This window comes from Xenopus laevis, chromosome 7S (genome assembly GCF_017654675.1).
Source record: "Xenopus laevis strain J_2021 chromosome 7S, Xenopus_laevis_v10.1, whole genome shotgun sequence".
NCBI lineage: Eukaryota > Metazoa > Chordata > Amphibia > Anura > Pipidae > Xenopus > Xenopus laevis.
The window spans coordinates 29,055,116-29,081,213 of NC_054384.1; the positions used below are offsets into that span (position 1 = coordinate 29,055,116).

The 26,098-nt window shown below is 37.9% G+C and overlaps 1 protein-coding gene and 1 pseudogene across 2 annotated transcripts in view; one reads left to right on the forward strand and one right to left on the reverse strand.

Annotated features, from left to right (window-relative positions):
- The first annotated feature begins 536 nt into the window (after window positions 1-536).
- The window catches only part of LOC121396266 (polyunsaturated fatty acid 5-lipoxygenase-like), a 33,924-nt gene continuing 8,362 nt past the window's right edge, over window positions 537-26,098 (forward strand). For both annotated transcript variants that reach the window (XM_041571076.1, XM_041571075.1), the window contains exons 1-6: window positions 537-834; window positions 7,885-8,083; window positions 16,051-16,132; window positions 17,144-17,266; window positions 22,598-22,704; window positions 24,256-24,428. In XM_041571076.1, coding sequence (XP_041427010.1) covers window positions 685-834; window positions 7,885-8,083; window positions 16,051-16,132; window positions 17,144-17,266; window positions 22,598-22,704; window positions 24,256-24,428 — 834 coding nt within the window. In that variant the 5' untranslated portion in view covers window positions 537-684. The remainder of the gene's footprint in view (window positions 835-7,884; window positions 8,084-16,050; window positions 16,133-17,143; window positions 17,267-22,597; window positions 22,705-24,255; window positions 24,429-26,098) is intronic.
- The window catches only part of LOC108705256, a 34,890-nt pseudogene continuing 15,193 nt past the window's right edge, over window positions 6,402-26,098 (reverse strand).

A 26,098-nucleotide genomic window follows, 5' to 3' on the forward strand; every position in this document is an offset into this window, starting at 1 on the left:
AAACTTAATTTTAATCAAATGCATTTTTTTAAATATCTTGTAACTGATCCAAACTAAGATATAATTAACCCATGTTGGAAGACAAACCAGCCTATTGGGGTTGTTACATGATTTTCTGGTAGACTTAAGGTATGAAGATTCAAATTACGGAAAGATCCCACATAAGGTCCCATGTCTGTAACAATAAAAAATACAAATATTTGAGCAAACAAGTATAAACTCAGTCCTACATCATGTGTGATTCATGGATAACTATGGAGAAAAGAAAAATATATTAACAAGGGGCACCTGCTGATTAGAATGCTTTTTCTCGCAATCACTTGATGTGTTGTATGTGTTTTTGTTGGATGTTGGTCCTTTGCTCTTATATGTTTTTATTAATTTTTGACACACCAGCACTCAAACAGCAGACTTTTTCTAGAAACACAGAACTTCTGTTCAGGAAATGATAACATTCAAAGCAATTGGCAAATCGAGCCATTGTCTCTTCGCAGCTTTTCGTGATACAGTTGAGAATAAAAAGAGGAAGCATTTAAATGCTAGAATGAATTGCAAGAGCCATTGGAAGAGCTGGGGGAGTGCCTGTGCCTTCAGCAAATTTGTAGAAAGATCTGGCTCTGAAGGTTACTTTATTGGACCTGCACTTCTCTGTGGGTTAACAACTGATCGGTCACTTGAGACAGAATGCCTTCCTACACTGTAACGGTGACCACGGGCAGCCAATGGTTTGTTGGCACAGATGATTATATTTACCTTACACTTGTGGGTTCCAAAGGGTGCAGTGAGAAGCATCTTCTTGATAAAGCCTTCTACAATGATTTTGAAAGAGGAGCGGTAAGTGCATCTATTAAATAAGGATTGCTAACTTTATCAGATGTTTCATCCTTATGCAATGGAAATAGAAGAGGTAATATACTGCTAGTTCAGGCTCAAGTGCTGGAAAACAAAGGAGTGCAAAATTGTGCTCTTAAGGTACCCTATGAGCAGCACTTGTGTCTGTATCAGTACCAGTCAGTAACTTGCCCTGGATTAAAGATCTGGCATAAGGTGTAGAGGTGTATAAGTAGCAGCTCTCAAGGAAACCCTGTATTTAATGACTTAGTCCATATGTACAAATGTGTTATTGTATACTAAAAACATCATTACTTCATAATTTAAGATACTAACAAATTGTGGTTACAATCTATTATTCTGTAATAAGAAAACAATGGTTTCTGCTTGATGGTAACTAAGCTGTATGGAGTCATATTGGTGGCAAAAATTGGGTTTTTGAAGCTTAAATGTATTTCAGTGGCTTTAGAGGTGCCCTAAATTCCAGATAAGAAAGGGTAATACAGGAGATCCCATACCTGTATTAGTACCAAGAGGTGCCATTTTGTGCAGGAAGAAAATCAGCAACCATGAACTTGCTTAGCTTTTATCAATGTACTGCAGTTAGAATAATGAAGGACGATGTCTGGCTGCTTGCTGTAGGTTACTGTACTCATTATATACAGTAAGTGTGTTTATGGCAATGACGGGCGAAGCCAGCCTGGCTCCCTATACAACCTGGTTGGCCACCTCACAACCCTTTCCCCTGCACATGTGCACACAAACGGGAGCTCACACTGCCGATGCAGCAGTGGATGGGCGAATGACCAGCCATCGTTGGAGACAATGATCCGGACTAGGGGTAGGTGAACAAAAGAGGTACTTGCCTAGCAACCCCACCACTGCACCCTAGTCATGTGCCTCTTCTGTCTGTCCCTAATTCCAGCCTTAGTTTGTGGTACAAGCTTGACTGATGGTTGCAATTTTAGTTGTGATTAATTGTCAGAAATATATTTGGAAATATTGCAATATTGCACGGAGCAAAATTTGGAGACAACATGGCTCCGTATATATGTATTGACATCACAAAGATTTTTACCCCTTTTGAGGTTGTAGTACTTATCTGAGCAAAAAGTTATGTATATTGTTCTTTCAACTTTACTCTTTGTCTTTCTCTTTTCTTTATCCAATTTGCAATCCCCCTTTTCTCCTTTACATACCCTTGAACTTTCACTTTTGTCTTCTCATGACACATACTGACATTCCTCACTGTTTTCCCTACTGATTTCTTAATAAAAGTAATTAAACAGTATAGTGATGCTTAAATTTCTATCAGTTGCAACACCATTCTATTTGGTATTTTGATTTTAAACGTTTTTCAGTGCCCTTTTTAATAGATCCCATGCCTGTATTATCATTATATACAGTAGATGCAATTTTGTGGTAGTGCAGCAATCAAAAAACTCTTAAGGGGTTGCACGTGGGGGAGCAAGTGCAAGAGCACGAAGGGATATAGAGCACATGATAAGGAACTCGGCAGATCTGAGATGGAGTACTTTTTTATTCTGACTTTAAACACCATCAAATTTTCCCCTTTAAAAGTCCGACCGACCTTTAGTAAGTAACCCCCTTAATGTTTGATTCAAAAAACAAATATGCACTGGGGCAGCAAAAACTCAATTTCAGAAAAGCTAATTTTGGTGCCTTAAAGGAGAACTAAACCCCCCAATTAAGAAAAGCTCCTACCTACTAAGCTATATAGTCCCCCCTCCCTGTCTCCCCCCCCCACATACTTCAATAGCCCTGAAAATGTCCCTAAAATATTTCTCACCGAACAGTGCAGAGTAAGCGCCTTGGAGCTTGTGGGGGCCATCTTCCCGAATCTTTGGATTTTTTCGGATCCTCTTCAGCAATTTCCGGCACTTTTGGAGCATGCGCAGTTGGTAAGAACCAGAAGACTGCTCAACTGTGCATGCGCCAATAAAGCACTCTACAGATGAAGACTGGCGATCTGGAAGATGGCGCCCACAAGCTCCGCTGCGCTTACTCTGCACTGTCAGAGAGGTGAGAAATATTTTAAGGACATTTTCAGGGCTATTGAAGTATGCAGGGGGAAGCAGGGAGGGGGGACTATATAGCTTAATACTGTAGGTAGGGGCTTTTTTTAATTGGTGGTTAAGTTTTCCTTTAAGGGCTGTCCTTCAGAGCACAAATCGGGGCATTATGTTTTCTGCTAAAAACACAGAACAGCAATAGTTGTCATTTAAAATGATATTCAATCGTTATTGTTCTCAATTTATTCCCTTAATAAGTAAATGCAAGTATAATTCCTTCCTAGAGACACCTGGGAAAATGACCCCATGTCGCTGCATTGGTTTTTCCCCAGGTTTGTGGGGTGTTTTACCTAAAAGGAGCATTGGCCCAGGAAAAAAATGTTGAGCCAAATGTTGAGTGAACATTCATGGAAATCCCATGGCAAGTGACAAAGTATTGTACAAATTGAAATTCGGCCATCTTGGCACAGCAATTGATATTGTGCCTTGCATCATATCCATCAGTATAACAAAAATAGGGCAGTAACACTTATGTATTCGTGTTTACATGTAAACCTGCTAATTCAGCTTTATTACTTGTAAAGAACTTGAAAACCACTTCCCTTTTTGTTCGGAATTTCGGCATTTTTAGCTACTGTTATATAAACACATATAAGTTAAGAGGCAATGATTTATCTCCTCTTTCCTTCTCTGCTTGCATTAAATTAAAGCTGAAGCATAAAAAAGAATATGGCCAGAAATACTATTTTATAATAACTAATTGCACAGTAATGATCAGCTATCAAGAAAATCTCTGTGTGTTCCAATCACACATCAGTTGCAGGCAGGGGGTGATGGCTTTGGTTCCATACATTTGCCAATAGATTGCCAACTCAGCCATTTGTATGCTATATGATGTGGAGTGGTTGAGTCTTGGGTGTGAATAATTTTTCACGTGATCATTTTGAACTTTACTTGAGGAGCCACCTTCTCATAGTATCCACATACTGAACATAGCATTAGGCTTTAAGGGAATCTATCTTTATTTTTATGGTATCATTTTATCACTAACTTGCACTGTGTATATTGTTTCATTCTACCATTTAAAAATGTAGTCTTCAACCAATAAAAGTTTTTTTTCATTGTAATATTGGTGTTCAGGCAGCCAGCTTAGGTCAGTTTGCCTGGTCATGAGCCAGCTCTTTACTTTAGAACTGCTTTCAGATAAGCTGGTATTTCTCTTACTCAATGTAACTGAAAGAGTCACAACTTGGGTGAGCTAGACTTTGATTTTACTATTGAGTGCTATTATTATATCTTCCACTAAGTGGGGCATGGGAGCATTTTGTCTGGTCATGAGCCAGCTCTTTACTTTAGAACTTCTTTCAGATAAGCTGTTATTTCTCTTACTCAGTGTAACTGAAAGAGTCACAATTTGGGTGAGCTAGACTTGGATTTTACTATTGAGTGCTGTTCTCATATCTTCCACTAAGTGAGGCATGGGAGCATTTTGCCTGGTCATGAGCCAGCTCTTTACTTTAGAACTTCTTTCAGATAAGCTGTTATTTCTCTTACTCAGTGTAACTGAAAGAGTCACAATTTGGGTGAGCTAGACTTGGATTTTACTATTGAGTGCTGTTCTCATATCTTCCACTAAGTGAGGCATGGGAGCATTTTAAGCAATGCAGCTATCAGGGAGTTATTATCTGGTTGCCTTTCCTTGATGGGCTGCAGGGGTGATATCACTCCAACTTGCACTGCAGCAGTAAAGAGTGACTGAAGTTTATCAGAGCAAGTTACAGACTCAGGGCACCTGGGAAACTGAAAGCATGTCTAGCCCCATTTCAGATTTCAAAATGAAATATTTAAAAAATGTGTTTGCTCTTTTGAAAAATAGATTTCAATGCAGGATTCTGCTGGAGGAGTATTTTGTAAAAATGCTTTCCCATGACAGAATCCCTTTTTAACATTCTAAGTTCATAAATAGAAAACTTGTCTGTAAATTATTGGTCTGATACCAGTGGTGTAACTAGATATTACTGGGCCCCACAGCAATTTATTTTGCAAGCCCCCAAAATGTGTAGGGGTTGACCTGTTTTACCAATATTTATTAAAATGGTATATGAATTGCCCCCCCCCTTTAGCTGCAGGGCCTGTTTCCTCTGTAGTTACACCCCTGTCTGGACTATACATTAGTGGGGAGACTGGAAATTTTATTTTACTGTTTATTATGCTGGTTTGTCCAATTCCAGGAACTAGAATGTGCAATGTGTTTATTGCTCTTGGGTGGTTTGGAGTAAGAAACAAATTAACCTTTTCTCTCTCATTCTTACATTAACAGAGGCCTCATATTCCTATCCATAAAGACATTACTGTGAAGTTATTATACTCCTTACTTTGATTATATTCCTGGCATGTGGATAACACTTTACCCAGTCATCGAAAACCATTGATATAAGGGTTTATAGTTCATCTCATGATTGCAATGTGTTATTATATAATACACAAAAGCCATGAATATTCTGTAAATTACATCCTTATAAACAGCTCTTAGGGGTCCGTTTACTAAAGTGCGGTAAATCTGACTTTAAGTTTCCGCACGTTATCGCTGAGAATATTTTTACACCAGAATATTCGCAGCGACTAAGTTTACTAAACAGCGATGCGCTCAGAAGTCATTGCGATCACTTGCGGTAACTACGTTAAGGAACCAGCTTACGTTAGCGGTAATTTTAGCGAGTTGCGAATTTTCTGGCGAAAAATTACGTTTTTGCGAATATTTATGCTATATTATAGTCTTGTTTTATGGCGGTTATTATGGCAATTTTTACTGTGACATTTATGGCCAGAAATGCATCTTCAAAACTCATAAACTTTATTGACTGATGATTATACCATCCAACAACATTACCAGAGTAACACCAATCAAACATGTCTGCATCATATAAACTCTTCTGCCAACAGAATCATATGAACAAGAAATGATACCAGTCAATCTCTTTGCTTCATAGAAATGCACAGTTTAATGTAGCCAATCACAATGAAACCAAAAAAGTGTAGAGGCTGACGAATCCTTGGACTGTGATGCCGCTGCCAATAATACGCCCCTGAGCTGAAACTGCTGCTATTGCAACAGATAGAAGCAGAAGCCAAAACATCCTGTCAGCAATAGCTACAGATCTCTCTCCTGTCAGCAAAGAATGATGGGTAAAAAAAAACAGTATTATGGGATATTTCCTGCCCCTTGAGAATTTTCTGGTGAAAAAAATACTTTTACGCCACTACATAGGTGGCGGTAAAAGTTTGCGAATATTCTGGCGTTAATTTTGTCTTTAGCACATTTCGCTGTTTAGTAAACCATGCGTTAATGTGTTCGTAGCGTTATTTTCAGCAAATGCGATAACTGGCGAACAATTATTCTTGCGCAAGAAAATTCGCAAATTTATATTTACCGCAGGTTAGTAAACTGGCGATAACATATTTGGCGAAAATTCTGTCTATATATTGTGCGAATATTTTTAACGCACTTTAGTAAACGGACCCCTTAGTGATGTCATCAGATATAAACATTTTTGTCACAACTCACTAAATCTTGTGTATTATAATAAACAAAGTACCCATTGTTGGAAACTATTACAAGTAACCTCAGAGTTCCATGACCTGTATAAAAGCACAAGGCCGAAGTCACCGAAGAGTCATGGAACTCCTCAGTGGCTTATAATATTCTTATATTTTACTATAGGGATACTTTATTCACTATATACGCAGCATGTGTATCCTAGCTATAAATGAATCTACAGATTGAAGCACTGACTTCTGTTCTAGACTTCAATTTCTGTCGGCAGCACATTCTATCTTTTTCAGTCCTGGTTTTTGCTGGAGCTGCTCATTTTCCATCTTACAGTGGTGTAATGTGTATTTATTTGGGGTTAAATGGCTGGGGAATGACACAACTGAAGAGGCTCAATTTGCCAATCATCAGTCCAGTAACGCTTCCGTTTATTTCCATGTTGCGTTCATTTTACTTCTCTTTTTTTTGCTGTCGAGCTTGAGAGCAGGAGGTCTGCAAATACATTAAAAAAAAAATATATATAATATATATATCTATTACAAAACAATGTAAACATTAAATAAACCCAATAGGCTTATAAAGATTAATTATATCTTAGTTTGGATCAAGTACAAGCTACTGTTTTATTATTACAGAGAAAAAGAAAATAATTGAAAAAAAATCTGGATTTATTTATTATAATGGAGTCTATGGGAAACAGTCTTTCCGTATTTCAGAGCATTCTGTATAATGGGTTTCCGGATAATGGATCCCATACCTGTACTGTAATTATAAAGACTATAATATCAGGTATGCGAAATAACCTTTTTGTTTATCAGTTTAACTTGCTCTATTTTAGCAAAACCCCAAGAGCATATCTACCATATAGGCACCAATGCCTAGAGCAGCAGCTTTAGTAGGGCAGCCCACGGGTGTCTATATGATAAATAGAAAAATAGAGGTAAAAAAAAGTTCCCCCAGCCTACCAACAGATACTTTTGCTTGATCCAGCAGCAGAGCTGAGAGGTGAAGAACAGAGGTCAGCACAGACAGGTGACAGGCCTCTGCACATGCCCCAATCAAGGGAGAAGGGGGTAGGCTGAGGTTCAGTGCTTATTGTAGGATTGAACCTAAATACAACCCTGCTAAAGACATGGGCAACAGGGACTCTAATTCTCTGCTTCGTGCTCTTGTCATAACCAAATTATGATGTCAGTAGGTTACATTAGCTTTCACACCTAGAAGAAGCTGTTCTGAGACTTCCCATCTAAAACTGCTTTATAGTCTGAACCATATTCACAACCACAACCTGCCATTTTATTTATGCTTTAATGTAAATTTCCAATGTACTGTGTTAAAATAATATTCATGCATAGCACCAGATCTAGAAGTTTGGTTTTTACACTGACCACCTCGAATACTGAATACTTTTCAGTTACACTTCAATACATTTCTCACCTACCAATGATACTACCCTTAATTCCCTTTTAGATCGATTCCTATGATATAACAGAACCAGAAGACATTGGAGACATTCAGCTTTTAAAGCTGGAAAAACACAAATACTGGTACAAGGATGACTGGTACTGCCGACATATAACTGTCAAAACACCATCTGGAGATTATCTTGAGTTTCCGTGCTACAGGTGGATCACCAATGACAAGGAGGTAGTTCTTCGAGAAGGAAAAGGTTAGTGCCATGTAATGGATTAAAGTTGTGAAATGCCTCAACATTTATTGCCTTGGTTTACTCAGAAACTTGTTTAATGTTTTATATATGCTGCATAAAGTGTATGTTGCTTTATTATTCATAGTTATTTCTTTCTGTCAGCTGGTTAGGGTGTGAGCAGGACTTTCCCAGAAAGTCTTGGGTGTGAGAAGCATGATATAGAGAATAAAGAGGAGGCACTGAGAGTCATGTTGCTTGACTGCTTAATCAGAAGGGTGAAAAGTTCCAAGAGGGAAAAGTGTAAGATGTAGCACTGGAAAGGTGCCAGCAACCCTCCATCGCCATTACAGTCCAATATCACGTTCTTGCTGTAATAAGATCAAGCTGGGTTGATAAATGAAATTGAAATTTAGGCTAGCTCACTACTGCAAAGACATTTTAGCACCACAAGCTTCTGCAAAGTGTATTGCTGTAGGGGGCTGCACATTTTAATTTTGCTATGGCAGGATGCTGAGCCACACTTCAAACACTGAACTGTTCCTTGGTAAGTGAAGTAGCTGAGCCACAGTTACGTATTCTCAGCCTTTGGCCTGTGCTCAGAGGGAAAAACACACTCTAGCAAAACTAAACTGTATCAATACAGAAGGGCATGTCAACATGTGAAAGTAACCTGTACTTGCATGGGTGTAACTTCAGAGGAAGTTGCAGGTAGGGCCAGGAGGTATAGGGACCCCATGAGGCCATAATTCATATACAATTTCAATAAATTTCAACCTCTAGACATTTTGGGGGCCTGAAAAATAATTTGCCATGGGGCCCACAAATATCTAGTGTACTTGCCTACCCAAGAACCTTGCTGGCCCTCCAATGTGAATACAGGGAAGGCTAAGGCTGTTTCCAATGTTTGCAACCAGTAAAGTGGGGTCAAGGCCTGCTAGCTACACTATTGTAGAGAAGGGGTTGGTGATAAAAGTAAAATGAACAAAAGGCTTCGTCTATAGATAATAAAAAAACCCTCCTCCCCAGCCACTCTCTCTGACTGGTGAGGAAGGGGGAAGCAAGTCAGGCAGAAGTGGGAGGAGGTGGGGCAGGATGTGGGTGGGGCAGAGGTGAGGCGGGACGTGGGCGGGAGGATGGGGATCAGAGTGCGCTGGGCCCCTCTGAAGATTTTATTGCAGGGGGGCCCTTACACTACTGGCTAGAGAAAAATCACTAAGAAATATTTGTGCTATCAAAGCTTCACTGATGAATGTTCCTTTGCTGAGACAAAATGACGTATTTTGATAAATACGCGCATGTCGTCACAAAATAATGTCTGGTGAAGTTGTACAAAGTATGACAAAGATTTCCAAGGCAAAAATTTGCATGCAAGTAAATCTGCCCCATTGTGTGAAGTGATATATTGCCATTTATATTCTTAGAAAGGAGTAATACCACAGGTAGTTTTTACTTGATGTTATCCTTGTGCTATCAGTCAGTTTGCATGAGTTGCCAGACTTATGTAAATAGTTCCTATGGAACAAGTAAAACGTGTAACAATGGACTAACCCTTCTCTGCAGATCAATGGGCCTTATGTCCCTTATAAATAAACTTCACTAGATGCAAATGACATGATATCAAACAAGATATCAGCCATTTCCCCTTCTTTTTCACAGCTTTTATAAACGAAACAAACATTATGGCATTATTTTAGGCTCATTATAATCAATGTAAACTTCATGTTTCATCATTTATCACCCTCTCATTGCCCCATCCTTAAATTCCTGTGGTGTCCAATAAAAAGGGCAATAATTTGGGAGTTTTAACCTTGAATAGACCAGGCATGATGTAGTTGGCCAGGTTGCACATATTGCAATATATGGACACGCAATTTCTGCTTTGAGTTCAGAGAACCTTTCTTTGTATGCGTGTGGGTATGTGTATATCTATATATATCTATATATATCTATATATACAGTACATACACTTATATACATATATTTCAGGTATCACCCTTCTTTAATCTTTGGTTCAGTTCAGTTACCATAACACAAAATGACCAGCAACACTGCGATTTTTGTTTGTGTGTTTAGAAAAATATTTACAGCCGATGTAAATACATAAACCATAGTAGTGTTTCTGAAGTAAATACAGTAAGTGAATTAACGATCGTTTGCCTAAGCGAAATTTCACCTGGCGTAAACAGCACAAACGTTCTCCAGCACCGTGGTTTTTCACTAGTGACGTATTTTACTCGCCTTTTAGTAAATTGGAGCTCTCATTGTGAATTGTCATTTTGGCAAATTTTCACAAAAAAAACACAATTCACCTTTTAGTAAATGTGCCCCATTGTCAGACAAGCTTAAGCTACAAACCACTGTTGGTATACTTTCTAGCATCTAGATTAAAATGCTTGAGAATGGTGATTTATATAAAGAATTTATGCTGCAAATAGGGCTGGCAATCAGCAGAATCCATCACCAAATCCTGGATTAAGTGCAGGCCTAACTTAGTATGATGTAGACAAAACTATTTTGGGACATTATACATCTGCTTTCCCTGTGGAGATGAAAGATAAGCAAGCCAAGATCATATTAATGGAGCTAGATTGAGGTTTATAGATGTGAATTTTGATATACTGGCCTAGAGCATGGCATGTACTGAGTGTTGTGTATTATACTGTAGTATGTGCAAAACGTAACAAAACGTGCACACACAAAAACACACTACAATTCAATGGGTCGTCATTGCAATAATAAAATTAGGGACCATAAAATATGCAACCGCATCTAAAGAAATACAGAATCACCAAGGTTCTTATCTTGCCTGTTGAAAAATCACACTTCACAATGTATATGGATTATGAAATACATGTTATTCACGTGGATCACACTGCATGAATAAAAAAAAAGAAAAGAAACAGAAGTTGCTCAGAAAGTGATGATAGTTATTTGTATAAACTAGATACACTATTGCAGTAGGGTAAATACATAGCACTGGGCCCTCTCATAAAAAAAATATAGCCATTCCTCCCCATCCCCCTGTTCCACTGCCCACTTGCATCCCCAACTTCCCGCAAACTCTCAGCTGCTGTGAAATTTGGATTTCTATAATATAGAGCAGGGCTGTCCAACTGGTGGCTGCCTGGAACCCCCCCTGAAATGAAAGTCTGTCTACTGTGTCTGCCTTCCATGTGTAAGATTTAAAGGGTATAACTACAGAGATTAAGTGGATTTGCAGTGTTTAAACCTAAAATGATGACTGTAATCCCCTATATTGTTCACACATGTAATCCTCCTGCATTCTTCACACCTGTAACACATCTATTGTTAATACCCCTTAGCCCTGCACTGGTCACACCTGAGACCCAGACTGAAACTGCCCACATTGTTCACCTGTTCACACTGATACAAACTGTTGGAGGGGCATCAGCACTGTGTCACTGTATGTAGTACATCTTGGAGTGGTCCAAATAGATTTCCTTGACTCCTGCTCTGTTCTGCCCTATGCTCCCTGTGTGTGCCATACTCTGCCTGCTCTATGCTCCCTGTATGTGCCATACCATGCCTGCTATATGCTCTCTGTGTGTGCCATACTATGCCTGCCTAGGGTTTTTACCTGACCGTTATGTTACCGGCTTGGCTGGTAAAATGATGGTTGAGCTCAATGTTATTAATAAGGAAAAAAAGATAAATATACAGGAACGCCGGTATTGTTTTCCAGAAAAGGTGGCAACCCTATGCCTGCCCTTTTCTTCTTGGGTGTGCCATACTCTGCCTGTGTGTGCCATACTCTGCCATCCCTATGCTCCCTGTGTGTGCCATATTCTGCCTTCCCTATGCTCCATGTGCGTGCCCTGCTCTGCCTGTGGAACATAAGTCTGGTATTTGTTCTGGGGGTTTGTTAGCATTTGAAAATTATTGTTAAGGGTCCCTAAGGTGTTTAATTATGTGGTGGGGGTGCTGTGTTATCCACAGGGGAGGAGGAGGCATATTGATTTAAGGCTATGTCTTAATATGACTTAACTTTTTTCACATATGAGTGATGAGTGATAGCCCTGCAATGAGCACCAACCATTTGTTTTTTTGGTGTGCTACCACCATTAATGTGAACATCGTCTTGTGTTAACATGGGGTGGTTTAAAACAGGGAGTGGTCAACACTGGCTTCCATTATCGGCCCTCCACCATGTAGGCCAGGAAAAATTCCAGCCCTCAGGACCACAGATGTTGGACAGCTCTGATATAGAGGATGCAAACCCTTGTCTGGGCCTCCAGTCCCCCAGGCCCCTGCCAAGACTGCTGCTTCTGTTTCCCCATAGTTATACCACTGCACTATTGGGTTTCAACAGGGCTGGACTGGCCCACCGGGGCACCAATGAAAAACCTGGTGGGTTTTGTTGGGTCCCACTGGTTCGGGCACATTGGCATGCTGTATGGTGCAAGGGGGGGGCAATATGAGATTGAATCAGCTGCATTAATCTTCACACTGGTAGCAATGTTAATTATTGTAAAGGGGCTTTGATGTGGTGTGCCTGATCCGTGGGTCCTTCTTTACTCAGAAATTATAGTCAGATTTATACCATGGAGATTATTTGCAATACACAAAAGACTATTGACGTACTAAGATAAATTGAGATCTGTTATCATATTTACACTTTCCACAGTAATGTTAATCAGAAGCCAGCTCATGTAACAACACATCACACGGCACGTAGTGCATTTAACAAGGTTATCTAGGGTTCTTTCACCATTGGCTTTCTCTACAAAAGGCTGTTGTGACAAAACATGTGCAGTATTGATCTGTGTCCTAATTCCTAACACATTTCATTTGTGTGCAGATATCCAGGTTTCTGAGCAATGTTTGCACCCAGGTGCTATTCATGAAATAGGAGCTGAAGTGATCCACTGAGTTTTTCCCTAAATTTTTGTAGACATTAATTTTTAACCAATTATTATTATTGGAGTTAAAAGAACATCAGATTCCCAAAACTCTTTTGGTTTTGTAAACTTTGGAATTAAAATGTTGTTGCAAATCTTGGAAACAACTTGCAACAATTTGAAGTTGGTGTAAGTTTTTTGTAGTTATTAACTCCATTTTGCTTGAGTAAAGTAAAACAAAATTCACAAAGATGGAGTTAAACTGGTAGAATAGTATTACTCCAACTTTTTTACATAAAAATTAAATTTTTGGGGTAGAGTGGAGAAAAATAAATATGCGGAGTTCTGGTTATTGTGAATTTGGTGTTTTATTATTCACTAGTGTAAGAACAATTTACTCCAATTTATCTCAATTCCATTTTTTCTTCCACACCAACCTAGGTTACAAATTACATGGGTCATGGAAGATCATCGCATTAGGGGATGCAGTGTACAAAAAACTTATTAAAAGTTTTGAACTGGGGATTAGCTTTACCCCTCTGGCTCCTTCTCCAATGTTGTTATGTTAAAGGGGTGGTTCAGCTTTAAGTTAACTTTTAGTATGATATAAAATGGCCAATTCTACAGAACTTTTCATTTGGTCTTCATTATGTAGTTTTTTAATTATTTGCCTTCTTCTTCAGATTTTTTCCAGGTTTCAAATGGGGGGTCACTGACCCCATCTAAAAAACAAATGCTCTGTAAGGCTACACATTTATTGTTATTGCTACTTTCTCCTACTACAATTTCTATTCAGGCCCTCTCCTATTCATATGCCAGTCTTTTATTTAAATCAGTGCTTGGTTGCTAGGGTAATTTGTCCCCTAGCAACCAGATTGCTGAAATTGCAAACTGTAGAGCTGCTAAATAAAAAACTAAATAACTCAAAAACCACAAATAGTAAAAAAAAATTTAAAAAATTGCAAATTGTCTCGAAATATCATTCTCTACACCATACTAAAAGTAAATTTTAAGGTTAACCACCCCTTTAACAGAAACTTTAAAAGACATGATCCAAGGCGGTTGTTTGCAGTCAGTATACGTTTAAAAAGTGACATATAAATGTCACAGTATGGGAAATGCTGTTGTCATATTTTGGGACTTTCTGGATAAAAGGATTCTATAATAGATCCCATACCTGCTACTACATTCTGATTGTTGACTATGAATTTTTTTAAAAAAAGCATCTTTAGCTATAGGGATATTTTATTAACAGTTGAATTTTTATTTTTTTCCACAAACTATGAAAAAATTTTAGTTTTCCGCATTTTCGAAAAATTCAAAATGTATCAAGTGAAAAAAACACGAAAGCCTTTCATGTCAAACTTCGCCAAGTAGAATTTGTTGAGGTGCTATAGAAGGCAATGGGCAGAGTGGTGATCCTATTGGACCATTTTTAAACCAATCAGAATATTAGAGGTTCCAGATTTTTTTTTCTGATACGAATTATTTGAAAAACTCGAATTTTTAGAAGTTTTTAGGGTAATTGGATTTTTTCTTTTACTTTTTATAATTTAATAAATTTAAATGACAATTATGGTTTAGACTTAGTGAATTTAGTTTATTTCCTAAACCTCTAGAACGTCTAATATTCGACCCTTAATAAATAAGCCTCCACGTAAGCCCAGATGAAGGTAGAGCTAAAGCATAGTCTAGCCTAGTAGCTAGTAGTAGTAGTAGTAGTAGGGAAATTGGTAAATGAACCGTAAAATTTAAGGAAATATTTCTGTCTTCAGAGAAGTCTTGGGACAAGTCTATGGCACAATAAGGGGCAGATTTATCAAGAGTCGAATTTCGAAGTAAAAAATACTTCGAAATTCGACCATCGAATTAAAATACTTTGAATTCGAATATTGAAGTCGAAGTATTTTTCACCGAATTTTGGCCATGGAAGTAAAATCGTTCAATCGAACGATTAAATCGTTCGAATCGAATGATTCAAACTATTTTAGCGTACGATCGAATGATTTTACTCCGATATGTAAAGACTTAGAAAATGGTTGTAGAAGGTCCCTGCCGAAGTTGTAGCACTTCGGCAGGTTAAATTTGGCGAAGTATTGAAGTTGAAGTTTTTTTAAATAGACAGTACTTCGATTAGCGAATGGTCAAACCATTTTTTCTTTGAAACGAATTTGAAGTAAATTCGAAGTCGTAGTATCCTAACCGATGGTCGAAGTATCCAAAAAATTACTTTGAATTTCGAATTTATTTACTTCGAAAATTCCCTCGAATTAATTTCGACCCTTGATAAATCTGCCCCTTAATAAAGGTTTATTGAAATGTTAGTTGATAATTGCATAATCTGCCCCATAGTAAGGGGTATTCCTGCCACCCCTGATGAAAGATCAGGCTCGTGACTTCAGTTAAAGGAGAACTAAAGCTTAACTAAAAAAGTAGCTAGAAATGTTGTACATTATATTTTGGGCTTCTGTACCAGCCCAAGGCAACCACAGCCCTTTAGCAGTAAAGATTTGTGTCTCCAAAGATGCCGCAGCAGCTCCGCATCTTTTTTTCTGCTGATTCACTGCACATGCTCTGTGCTGCTGTCACTTACTGATCTTAGGGGTCAACACACATTATGCTGTATATATAGAATATAAATGTCACTAAAAAAGGCTGATTAGTAATTAATAGAGATAATTACTACATGGCAGCACAGAAACCAGAGCAACTCGCATTAGAATTTAATAATCAGCCCTGTAGCATCATCTTAAATTACAGGCCAACCTCATTTTCTGCTTGATAATACATGACAACCCCTAAGCTTAGCTTCTCAACAGAGCCCACTGAGCATGTGAGTGTCGCCGACACTTTCCAAAATGGTGACCCCCCTGTGACAAGTTTGAAGTCCTCGATCATTGCTGCTATTGAGAAGTTGAAACTTTAGGCTGGTGCAATAAGTTCAGTATATAAAATATGGCATTTTTAGGCATATTCATTTTTAGGCTTTAGTTCTCCTTTAAGGCCACACACTATGCCATGTGGGACAGTGCATATGGGCATATTCTAGAACAGCTAAACCAAGAGAAGGTGGTGATACCTCAGATGAAGTAACCTGAATAATCTCCATATAATTATGTTTTAATGCAGCAAAATTGTCTCGAGATGATGTTACTCAAGTCCTTAAGCAGCACAGACGAAAAGAACTGCAAGAAAGGCAAAAATTGTACAGGTACTTTAAGTTTTGTATTCCATAAATATCTCTATATGTAATAATATATTACATACGGTTCTCTTTATGTAATAGTTCTCTTAATATGGTTATACTAGTAAAGATAAACTCTGGTATTGTTATTTTAGCTACCTGTATTAGCATGTATACTGTATATGTTATTATATGAATTAACATACAGTGAAAGCTCAATTTTCCATTCCCTTATTTTAAGTTTTCCCTCATTCTGCTCCTCTTGTTTGCCTAAGATCACATGACAAGGCTTATACTGGCATACACTTTGAGATCCTCTGGTTCGGTAATGCCACTAAATGAGCAGATCTCTGCCAGAGTTGGACACCTACAGACTAGGCCCAGTTGGGTAATACAATCCTTGGCCTGGAAAACAAAAACCAGATCATAATATGGGCCTATGGAGACCATATTTAGCTGGTATATATAGCCAGATATCAAGCAAGCAGGCCATTGGGAGGCCTCCATACACAAGCCAGCTTTAGAATAGAGATGAGGAGGTCTATTTATTAAAGGTTGAAATTTAGTGGGTCTTTTAAACCATGATTAAACCAAAAACCTTTATAAGTCAAAATTTATTACAAATGGTCCAGTAGGATCAGAGCAGCATCAATTGACTTCTATTACTTGTAGCAGTTTTGTATTGGAGTTTTTCGTGTTTTTTTACACAATTAATCTCAAATTTTTAGAGCGTTTTAACTCGTGAAAAAATAAAAATCTGAATATTAGTAAATTGGCCCATCACCTTCTTGTTTAGAGTTTTCAGTTATTACCATGTAGTTACATTTAATTTAGAAAACTGACCCATTGTAGCCGAAATAAAATTAAACTATAGAGCAGTATTGTACATAATATGTATGTTTCCACCCTTTCATTGTACCGTGCTTCATAATATGTTGGTGCTTTATAAACACATGGAGTAGTAATAATAATATTATATAATAATTATTTCATTAATGCCACATTTAATTTCTCAGCATTTTTGTTCCTTGCCTATAGATGGAAAGAGTGGTATCCTAGTTTCCCCCTGAGCATTGATGCACATTCTCACAGTGACTTGCCACATGACATTCAATTTGACAGTGAAAAAGGAGTTGATTTCATCTTAAATTACACCAAAGCGTAAGTGAGAAAAATACAAACCTGATCTTTTCATGCGGTTGTGCTTTGTAAAGAAGTCTTATTATACTTTATTATTATTATTATTGTTATTATTACTATTATTATTATTATTTAAGCATCAATACAGTCTCCGAAAAGCTTTGCTGGATGGGAGAGGGTGAAGAATTAGAAACTTGTAATTAGAATGTCACAAACGCCCACATTACTGTCTGTGCAGATGATACATTTAGAATTAGGTTTGTCTGCTAATTTTAGCCTGTTAGACGATCATACATCAGACACAAAAAAAAGAAACCAACTTTGCGGATGTTTTGTAATACGGATATTATTAAACTTTCAGTTTGTGCAGGGTGTAGTCCATTATGTCACCCTACAAGATTTAGTGCTCTAAATTTTGCTCGAGTATATTTAAACCACTTTACTGATGCATATGAAAAGGCAACAACTTGTTAAAGGAACAGTAAAGTCAAAAAATTAAAGTGTTTTAAAGTAATAAAAATATAATGCAGTGTTGCCCTGACGTGGTAAAATTGCTGTGTTTGCTTCAGAAACACTACTATTGTTTATATAAATAAGATGCTGTGTAGCAATGGGGGCAGCCATTCAAAGGAGAAAAAGCTCAGATTACATAGCAGATAAGCTCTGTAGAACATAATCTATCTATCTGTTATCCATTAGTTAACCTGTGCCATATAGGGGCAAATTCACTAACCGGCGAAATTTCGCCAGCACTGGCCTTGCGCACATCGCAACACTTCGCCAGGCGTAAAATCGTCTTGACAGCGCTAATTCACGAAGATCCGAAGTTGCGCACAGGGTAACGAACAATGGCGAAGTTGCACTAGTGAAAATACGCCAGCAGTTCGAAGTTACGCTAGCGTTGGCTAATTTGCATACGGTGTGCAGTTAATGTACAATGGACGTATATGTTGCAGCAAATACATTACACTACACAGGGCCAGGGAACCTTAATAAAATTATATAAAAGTTGTTATATTGTCCTACACATGTGCCCACAGTTTAGTTTAAGTGCCATATGTTATGAAATGTAGGGGGGAAGGAGGGTACCCCAAAAAAAAATTCTCAGCCTATCACCCTGTAAAAAGGAAAAAATGCCAGTGTTTTTTGGGACTTAGAAAAATGTCCAACTTTTTTTTGAGGAAGTCCTATCTACTCTATTGCACTTCGCCTGGTCTGAGGTGGCAAAGGCAAGTCTGGCGATAGAGGTAACGGTCAGTAAAATCAAAAACTTAGTGAATTTGCGTAGTAACGATCTTTCGCCAGAGCGAAAATTCGCCTTGCGTTAGAGTGCGAAGTTACGCCAGAGTCTATCTCCAGCAACCGGCAAAGTGCTGAAATGACGTCACACTGGCGAATTTTTGGCAGCGTTAGCCACTTCGCCCTTACCTTAAGTAAATTTTTCCCATAGTCTTTTTTGAATTTCCTCCATTGCTACACAGCAGCTTGTTTATATTAACTATAGCAGTGTTTCTGAAGCAAACAGATCAGTTTTACCAGTGCAGGGCAACATTTTCATTACTTTAAAACACTTCCATTTTTTGGTGTTACTGTTCCTTTATTAATGAATGTTTCTGTATAAATTTGTTACCTGCTAATGTGTATTTGTTGCTGATATACAGTGAGTAGACTGGCCAGCCAATGTTTTTTATTTTTGTAATATATTAAACATTAATGGACTTAACGTTATTGAGATGCAAGGCGGAACTAGGGGTAGGCAGAGTAGGCACATGCCTAGGGCGCAAAGCTGGGAGGGCGTCAGGCACGTACCTCCTCTGTCGCCTACCCCAAGTCCGGTTTCCTTCTCTGCCCGACTCTGCATTTTTTTCTCGCTCCTTTGCTCTTCTGCGCATGCGCGCGAACTTCAATTCACGCATGTGCACGCGAATTCACGCAGGTGCCGCGACTGACGGGCCTGCCTAGGGCGCCTGCCCAGCGTGGCACGGCACTGTTGAGATGCCTTTGTTTTTGGTCCTGGGTGTACAAAGTTCAGTAAAGCATTTTAGGCCTTTTGCATCTTGCTGCCTATTGGTAAATAAACCAAAAAAATCCCATGAACCTTATTAACCAGCATCCATTGCATCTTGTAAAAGGAAACTCAAGATTTTTTCAACTTTAAGCTCTTCAGGTTGGAGCCTCTTACAATATCTGTTTACAGTATCTGTTTTTTAATAGCTTTTTCTAAGTGTTCAGGATGTTGTTATTCACATTCTTTAGAAAGACATAACCACATAACCACATACAGGGGTGTAACTACAGAACAAGCAGACCCTGCGGCTGCAGGGGGGGGGGCAGGAGATATAGGGGCCCCATGAGGCCCTAATTCATATACAATTTCAATAAATATTAGTAAAACGGGTCACTCTTTAGACATTTTGGGGGTCTGAAAAATAATTTGCTGTGGAGCCCAGTAATATCTTATTACACCACTGACCACATACATTCCTTCCTATTTTATTTGCTTACTTTTTCTCTGTACAATATATATATATATATATATATATATATATATATATATATATATATATTATATATATATATATATATATATATATATATATATATATATATATTGTGGAGGATTGCTCGTAGCAGCAGGTAGGGGTCTGGCAAAACATTTGCACAGATTAGACAGGAGGCTGGCAACATAAATCTGCCTGCGGTTTATTTTCACAGTGAACAAGATAAACAGGCACAACTTCCATGCTGAAGAAGAAAATAATAAAGCAAAGAAACTAAACACAAAACAGAAGTCCTCTCTGTCGTTACAAGGCAATCTTTCTCTGGAGTCCCAGTGTGAGAGACAGTTTGTTTCAAAATACAGACTTTCCTCACAGCTTCTCCAAGCTGACTAAACTTCTCATCACTCCCAGGCTCCCCCTAAATGTTCCATCTGCTGATTAACTGTGCTCCATTAATAGGAGTCAATACCTCAGCCTGGGTGCTACATATCTGCCATCATACACAAACTTCTCACTGGGACAATCCATTTTGTCATATAATGTATTTATATGCATATATCTAAAATACAAATAATCTGTGAATATCCTGAAAATTATATCCTTATAAATGGTGCTTAGTTAGTGCATCAGTTAGAATTGCTCTCTGCACTAGCAGAGCCGGATTTCCGGGTTAAATCAGAATTATCTTTGCTCCACCATTAGTTTTCCGATGGTGGATAAAATGGCTCGTTTGCCATTAGCACTATGTTATTCATAATGCGCACAAATAATTTCCCACTGCAGATGAACTTGAGCTCCCTACAACAAATACCAACAATAACCTATAATCCATATTTCTGCGTTCATTAGTAGAAGGCAATGGGAGACTGGTCTTTCTGTCCTCGTAGACCGAACACCAGTTGTGTTTATACAAATGGCCTGTAGGTGTCACTTTACACAATAGTTATACTGTGTAATTAGTACTTTCTATGCAGCTTAAGGTGTTAGAGTGAAGCTACTGTTGAAGAGTAATGGCTGCATGAATCTGCTAATAAAGCACTGTTATACTCTACTCATCCTCGGCTACCAAAACACAACAAGAGTCTGTTAATTAATCTTATGATTAATTGCAAGCTATTTAAGCTTATTCCATTATGAGGTGTCACCAAGAGGCTTATTTGGATCGATTAGATCGATATTTAGTGGTTTTAGAGGTTTTTGAAACCACAACTAAACTCACAAACTAGAAAAACCTTGATTGACACTGAATTATTAAAAGATTCGAACAGAAAAAGTAAAAACAGAAAAAAGCGCCGAACAATGCTCTTTAAAATACGAATACCTTGAAAGCCTCTAAAAATGTGCGTTTTTACTACCATTCTTAGCGATAAAAAAATCTGAAAACTCTCTAAGGGGCAAATATACTTAGGGTCGAATATCGAGGGTTAAATAACCCTTGATATTCGACTGTCGAAGTTAAATCCTTCGACTTCGAATATCAAAGGATTTAGCGATATTGTTTAGATCGAACGATTAAATCCTTCGAATCGTTCGATTCAAAGGATTTTAATCCATCGAACGAACGGTTTTTCTTCAACCTAAAAAAGCTACCAAAGCCTATGGGGACCTTCCCCATAGGCTAACATTGACTTCGGTAGCTTTTAGGTGGCGAACTAGGGGGGTCAAAGTTTTTTCTTAAAGAGACAGTACTTCGACTATCGAATGGTCGTATAGTCGAACGATTTTTAGTTCGAATCGTTCGAAGTCGAACGTCGAAGTAGCCCATTCGATGGTCGAAGTAGCCAAAAAAAACATTCGAAATTCGAAGTATTTTTCCTCTATTCCTTCACTCAAGCTAAGTAAATGGGCCCCTAAATGTTAGAATGGATTAAAAGTGGTCCAATAAGATAACACAGCTCCCATTGACTTCTATAGCACCTCGACAACTTTTACTTGGCAATGTTTTGCATTAGAGGCTTTCGTGGATTTTACACTCAAGAAATCACAAATTTTTAGAGCTTTTCAAAAATAAAGGGAAACTACATACTTTTTTCAAAATGTGTGGGGGAAAAAATGACATTGCAGTTGTTAGAAAACGAGCCCCCAAAGTGTGCAGAAGGTAGACCCTTACTGTCCCAGGTTTAATAATAAAGATATGTCAAGTTAAATAAATTGTAAAGTTCAATGCTGCTTCATAAATAACTCTTAGCTGCAAAATTCAATAATTTCCTACTATTATTTCATATCATTATTCCTTTTATTTGCAAACGACAAGTTCAGCTCATGTATACACCATATATCTAAAGAGGTATTTTGGATACAGATATGGGATCCATTATCTGGAAACCCTTTATCCAGAAAACTTTGACAGTCTTAACCACAGACTCCATTTTAATCAAATAAATCATATTTTCCAAAATGATTTCCTTTTTCTTTGTAATAATAAAACAGTACCTTGTACTTGTTCCCAATTCAGATAGAATTAATCCTTATTGGATGCAAAACTTGGGTTTATTTATTGTAATTGATTTTTTATTACACTTAGGGATCCAAATTATGGAAACATCCTGTATTCAGAAGACCCCAGGTCCCAAGCATTCTGGATAACAGGCTCCATACCTGTATTACCATCTTATCAATGCCTTCTGAACTAGTAATAACAAAACTACTGAAATGCATGTTTGAGCTACATCCAAAAGCCATCTTCTGCCTCCCTTCATTCCTAATGAAACTAGAATATTAGACATTGATGGTCAAAATATCATTTGACAAATTTACTAACTTTATGTGTTGCTTTGACCTAAATCATTTTATATTTTAACATAACATGTAAAAGCCCTGAAGATGAACCACGGATAATTTTGCCTTGCAGGATGGAAAACCTCTTTGTTAACAGCTTCATGCACATGTTCCAGTCGTCATGGAATGACTTTGCTGACTTTGAGAAGATCTTTGTTAGAATCAGCAATACAATTTCAGGTTGTTTTCAGTAAAATAAAAATGAATTTTGATGTGTTTGTCTACAAGTGCCAGTGTCAGTATTTGAGTGTCTGCTGTGTGTGTTTGTCTGTTTGTGCACCTGTGTGTTTATTGCTTTATTCTACCTTGCCAAATGAGTGCACCTATGTCCAATTTGCTCACCCAATGGGCCAAGTTGGGTTGATTTGATCATCGGGCCACCGGCCAAAAATCAAATCATATGGGGGGACTATAGAAACCCAATAGTCTGATGCAGTCAATGCCCAATGGGGTTTTCTAACCTGTCTGATAAATTCTGCCCAAGCAGGCCAAAATGAGGGCCCCATAAATCAGCCATTAAGTGCTAACTCAGTCTGGAGTGTCAACAGTACTCATCAACCTATGTATGGCCACATTTAAACTTCGGGATGGAGTTCCTTATAGGGATCATAGGGTTACCACTAGGGATGCACTGAATCCACTATTTTGGATTCGGCCGAACCACTGAATCCTTCGCAAAAAATTGGCCGAATACCGAACCGAATCCTAATTTGCATATGCAAATTAGGGGTGGGAAGGGGAAAACTTTTTTTTACTTCCTTGTTTTGTGATTAAAAAGTCACACGATTTCCCTCCTTGCCCCCAATTTGCATATGCAAATTAGGATTCGGTTTGGCCGGGTAGAAGGATTCGGCCAAATCCTGTTGAAAAAGGATTTGTTGCATCCCTAGTTACCACCCAGCTAGTAACCAGCCAAGGCATACAAATATATCTTCAATGTAGTTACTCGAAAATGTGTAATACCCTTAAATTAAGACCATGGCTCACTTGCTTAAAAAGGGCATGTAAAGGCAAAAAAAATAAAATCCAATTTTTACTTTCTTTAATGAAAAAGAAACCTATCTCCAATATATTTTAATTAAAAAATGTGTACTGTTTTTATAAGAAACCTGACTGTATGCAGTGAAATTTTCCCTACATTTACTGCTGTGGATAGGAATTGTCAGACGGTCCCTAACTGCTGAGCAGGGAAACAATCATACTTATGAATAGCAGGGAGAGCCCCCGCCTTACTTCTCAGCCATGCAGAACTCAAGCAGCTTTGTTTATGACGATTCCTAAGCAGCCCAGACCACACTGAGCATGTGCACACAGTCTTAGTCTTGCAAAGATGTTTAACAAAGTTACAAGATGGTGACCCTCTGTAGCCAACTTTGAAAGCATAAATTATTTGTTTGATTAGGCTTGTGATGCAGTAAGTTCATGTTTATATTTAGTATACAAAATACAGCATTTCTAGCCTTATTCTATTTTAGACTTTACATGCCCTTTAAGACCTCAATCTACCTCAATCTTACATTTTTCTCTTCCCCAATCTCTCTGTAATCAAACTTTGATCCTCCATCAAGTCACGGCTTGGCCAATTTCATCATAGTCCCTTAAAATTATGTCCTGCTCCATTTACATGAAAGCCTGATCCACTTTCAATGCCACCCCATCTCACCCTAAACCCCCAGGATATTTCTTAATCTTTAAGAATTTTAAAAATTAAATTGTCATTTTCTTTGACAGAATATGTGATGCAACATTGGAAGGAAGATTTTATGTTTGGATACCAGTTTCTGAATGGCTGCAACCCTGTGATGATTACAAAATGCAAACAAATCCCTGCTAATTTCCCTGTGACAAATGAAATGGTAGAATGCAGCCTGGAACGGAATCTGACTTTAGAGCAAGAAATTGAGGTATATATCTATGTCTATGCAATATGTAAGAATGTTTTTTCTATAGGAATACTCAAATAAAAGCATTATACAAAGAAATGTACATTGTGGGGCACATTTACTAAGCTCGAGTGAAGGATTAGCATAAAAAATACTTCGAATTTCGAAGAATTTTTTTGGCTACTTCGAGCATCGAATTGGCTACTTCGAACTTCGACTACGACTTTGAATCGAACGATTGGACTAAAAATCGTTCGACTATTTGTACATTCGATAGTTGAAGTACTATCTCTTTAAAAAAAACTTTGACCACCTACTTCGCCACCTAAAACCTACCAAGCATCAATGTTAGCCTATGGGGAAGGTCCCCATAGGCTTTCCTAGCAATTTCTGATCGAAGGAAAATCGTTCGATCAATGGATTAAAATCCTTCGAATCGTTCGATTCAAAGGATTTAATCGTACGATCGAACGTTTTTTCCTTCGATCGAACGAATTGCAGTAAATCCTTCAACTTCGATATTCAAAGTCGAAGGATTTAACTTCGATGGTCGAATATGGTCGCCCATAGTAAATGTGCCTGAGTGTACAAAGTTTCAGGAAAGCTACTTTACTACTCTACTTACCCTATATGGTAACATTTTAATTTGTAGCTTTCCCATGTGCAAAATCCACTTTTGATTGGATTACCACCAATAATGTTTAAAGGACAGTTAACCATACCATGTAATAACCCCTAAATAGTGATACCTAACATATGGAAAACAACCCCTGCAAATTCTACTAGACAAGTTCTCAAGTTAGAGCAGTCCAACTGGTTATCTTTTCACTTGCCTCTAAATTTAGGGGCATATTTATCAAGGGTTGAATTCCGAATTGAAAAAACTTCAAAATTCTAATTCAAAAAGACCAACCGGAATTAAGTCAAAGTCTTTTTTTGGTCGAATAGATCCATTTCAATCTAATAGGTTCGTATTCGGCCGAATTGGAATTGTAAAATCGAAGGAATAGCGCAATTGATCGAATTCGATTCGAAGTTTTGCCCACAAGAAACTTTGATTTTTCAAAGTCCACCAATTGACCCCATTGACTCCAAAAGGGTTCTAGGAGGCCCCCCATAGGCTAAAACAGCAATTTGCCAGGATTTAGAAGCCGAATGGTCGAATTTTTGAAGCGACAATACATGATAAATTTTCGATATTCTAATTTTCAATTTTTTTTCAAATTCAAATGGAATTTTTTTCATTCGAAAATTCACCTCAACCTTTGATAAATCTGCCTCTTAATATCTCACAATACCAAGTCCAAAATAATATAAAGACTACACAACGTACAACATATTTATCAATTTTATCATTTGAATCTTCATACCCTAAGTCTACTAGAAAATAATGTAAACAATGAATAAACTCATTGAGCTGGTTTTGAGTCCAATGAGGATTAATTATATCTTAGTTTGGATCAAGTACAAGGTACAGTTTTATTATTACAAATTTGTCTATATTTTGTGCGCATATTTTTTTCCGCGCTTTAGTAAACAGACCCCATGTTCAAATTAAACGAGCTGCAGCCCTTAGGCTAAGGCCACACTAGGCGATACCGCCGCGATTTGACTCTTTTAAGACTTTTAAGCCGCAATCGCTGGGGAAACTTTTGCGCTGGCGTCTATGGGGAATCGCGAAAAATCGCCAG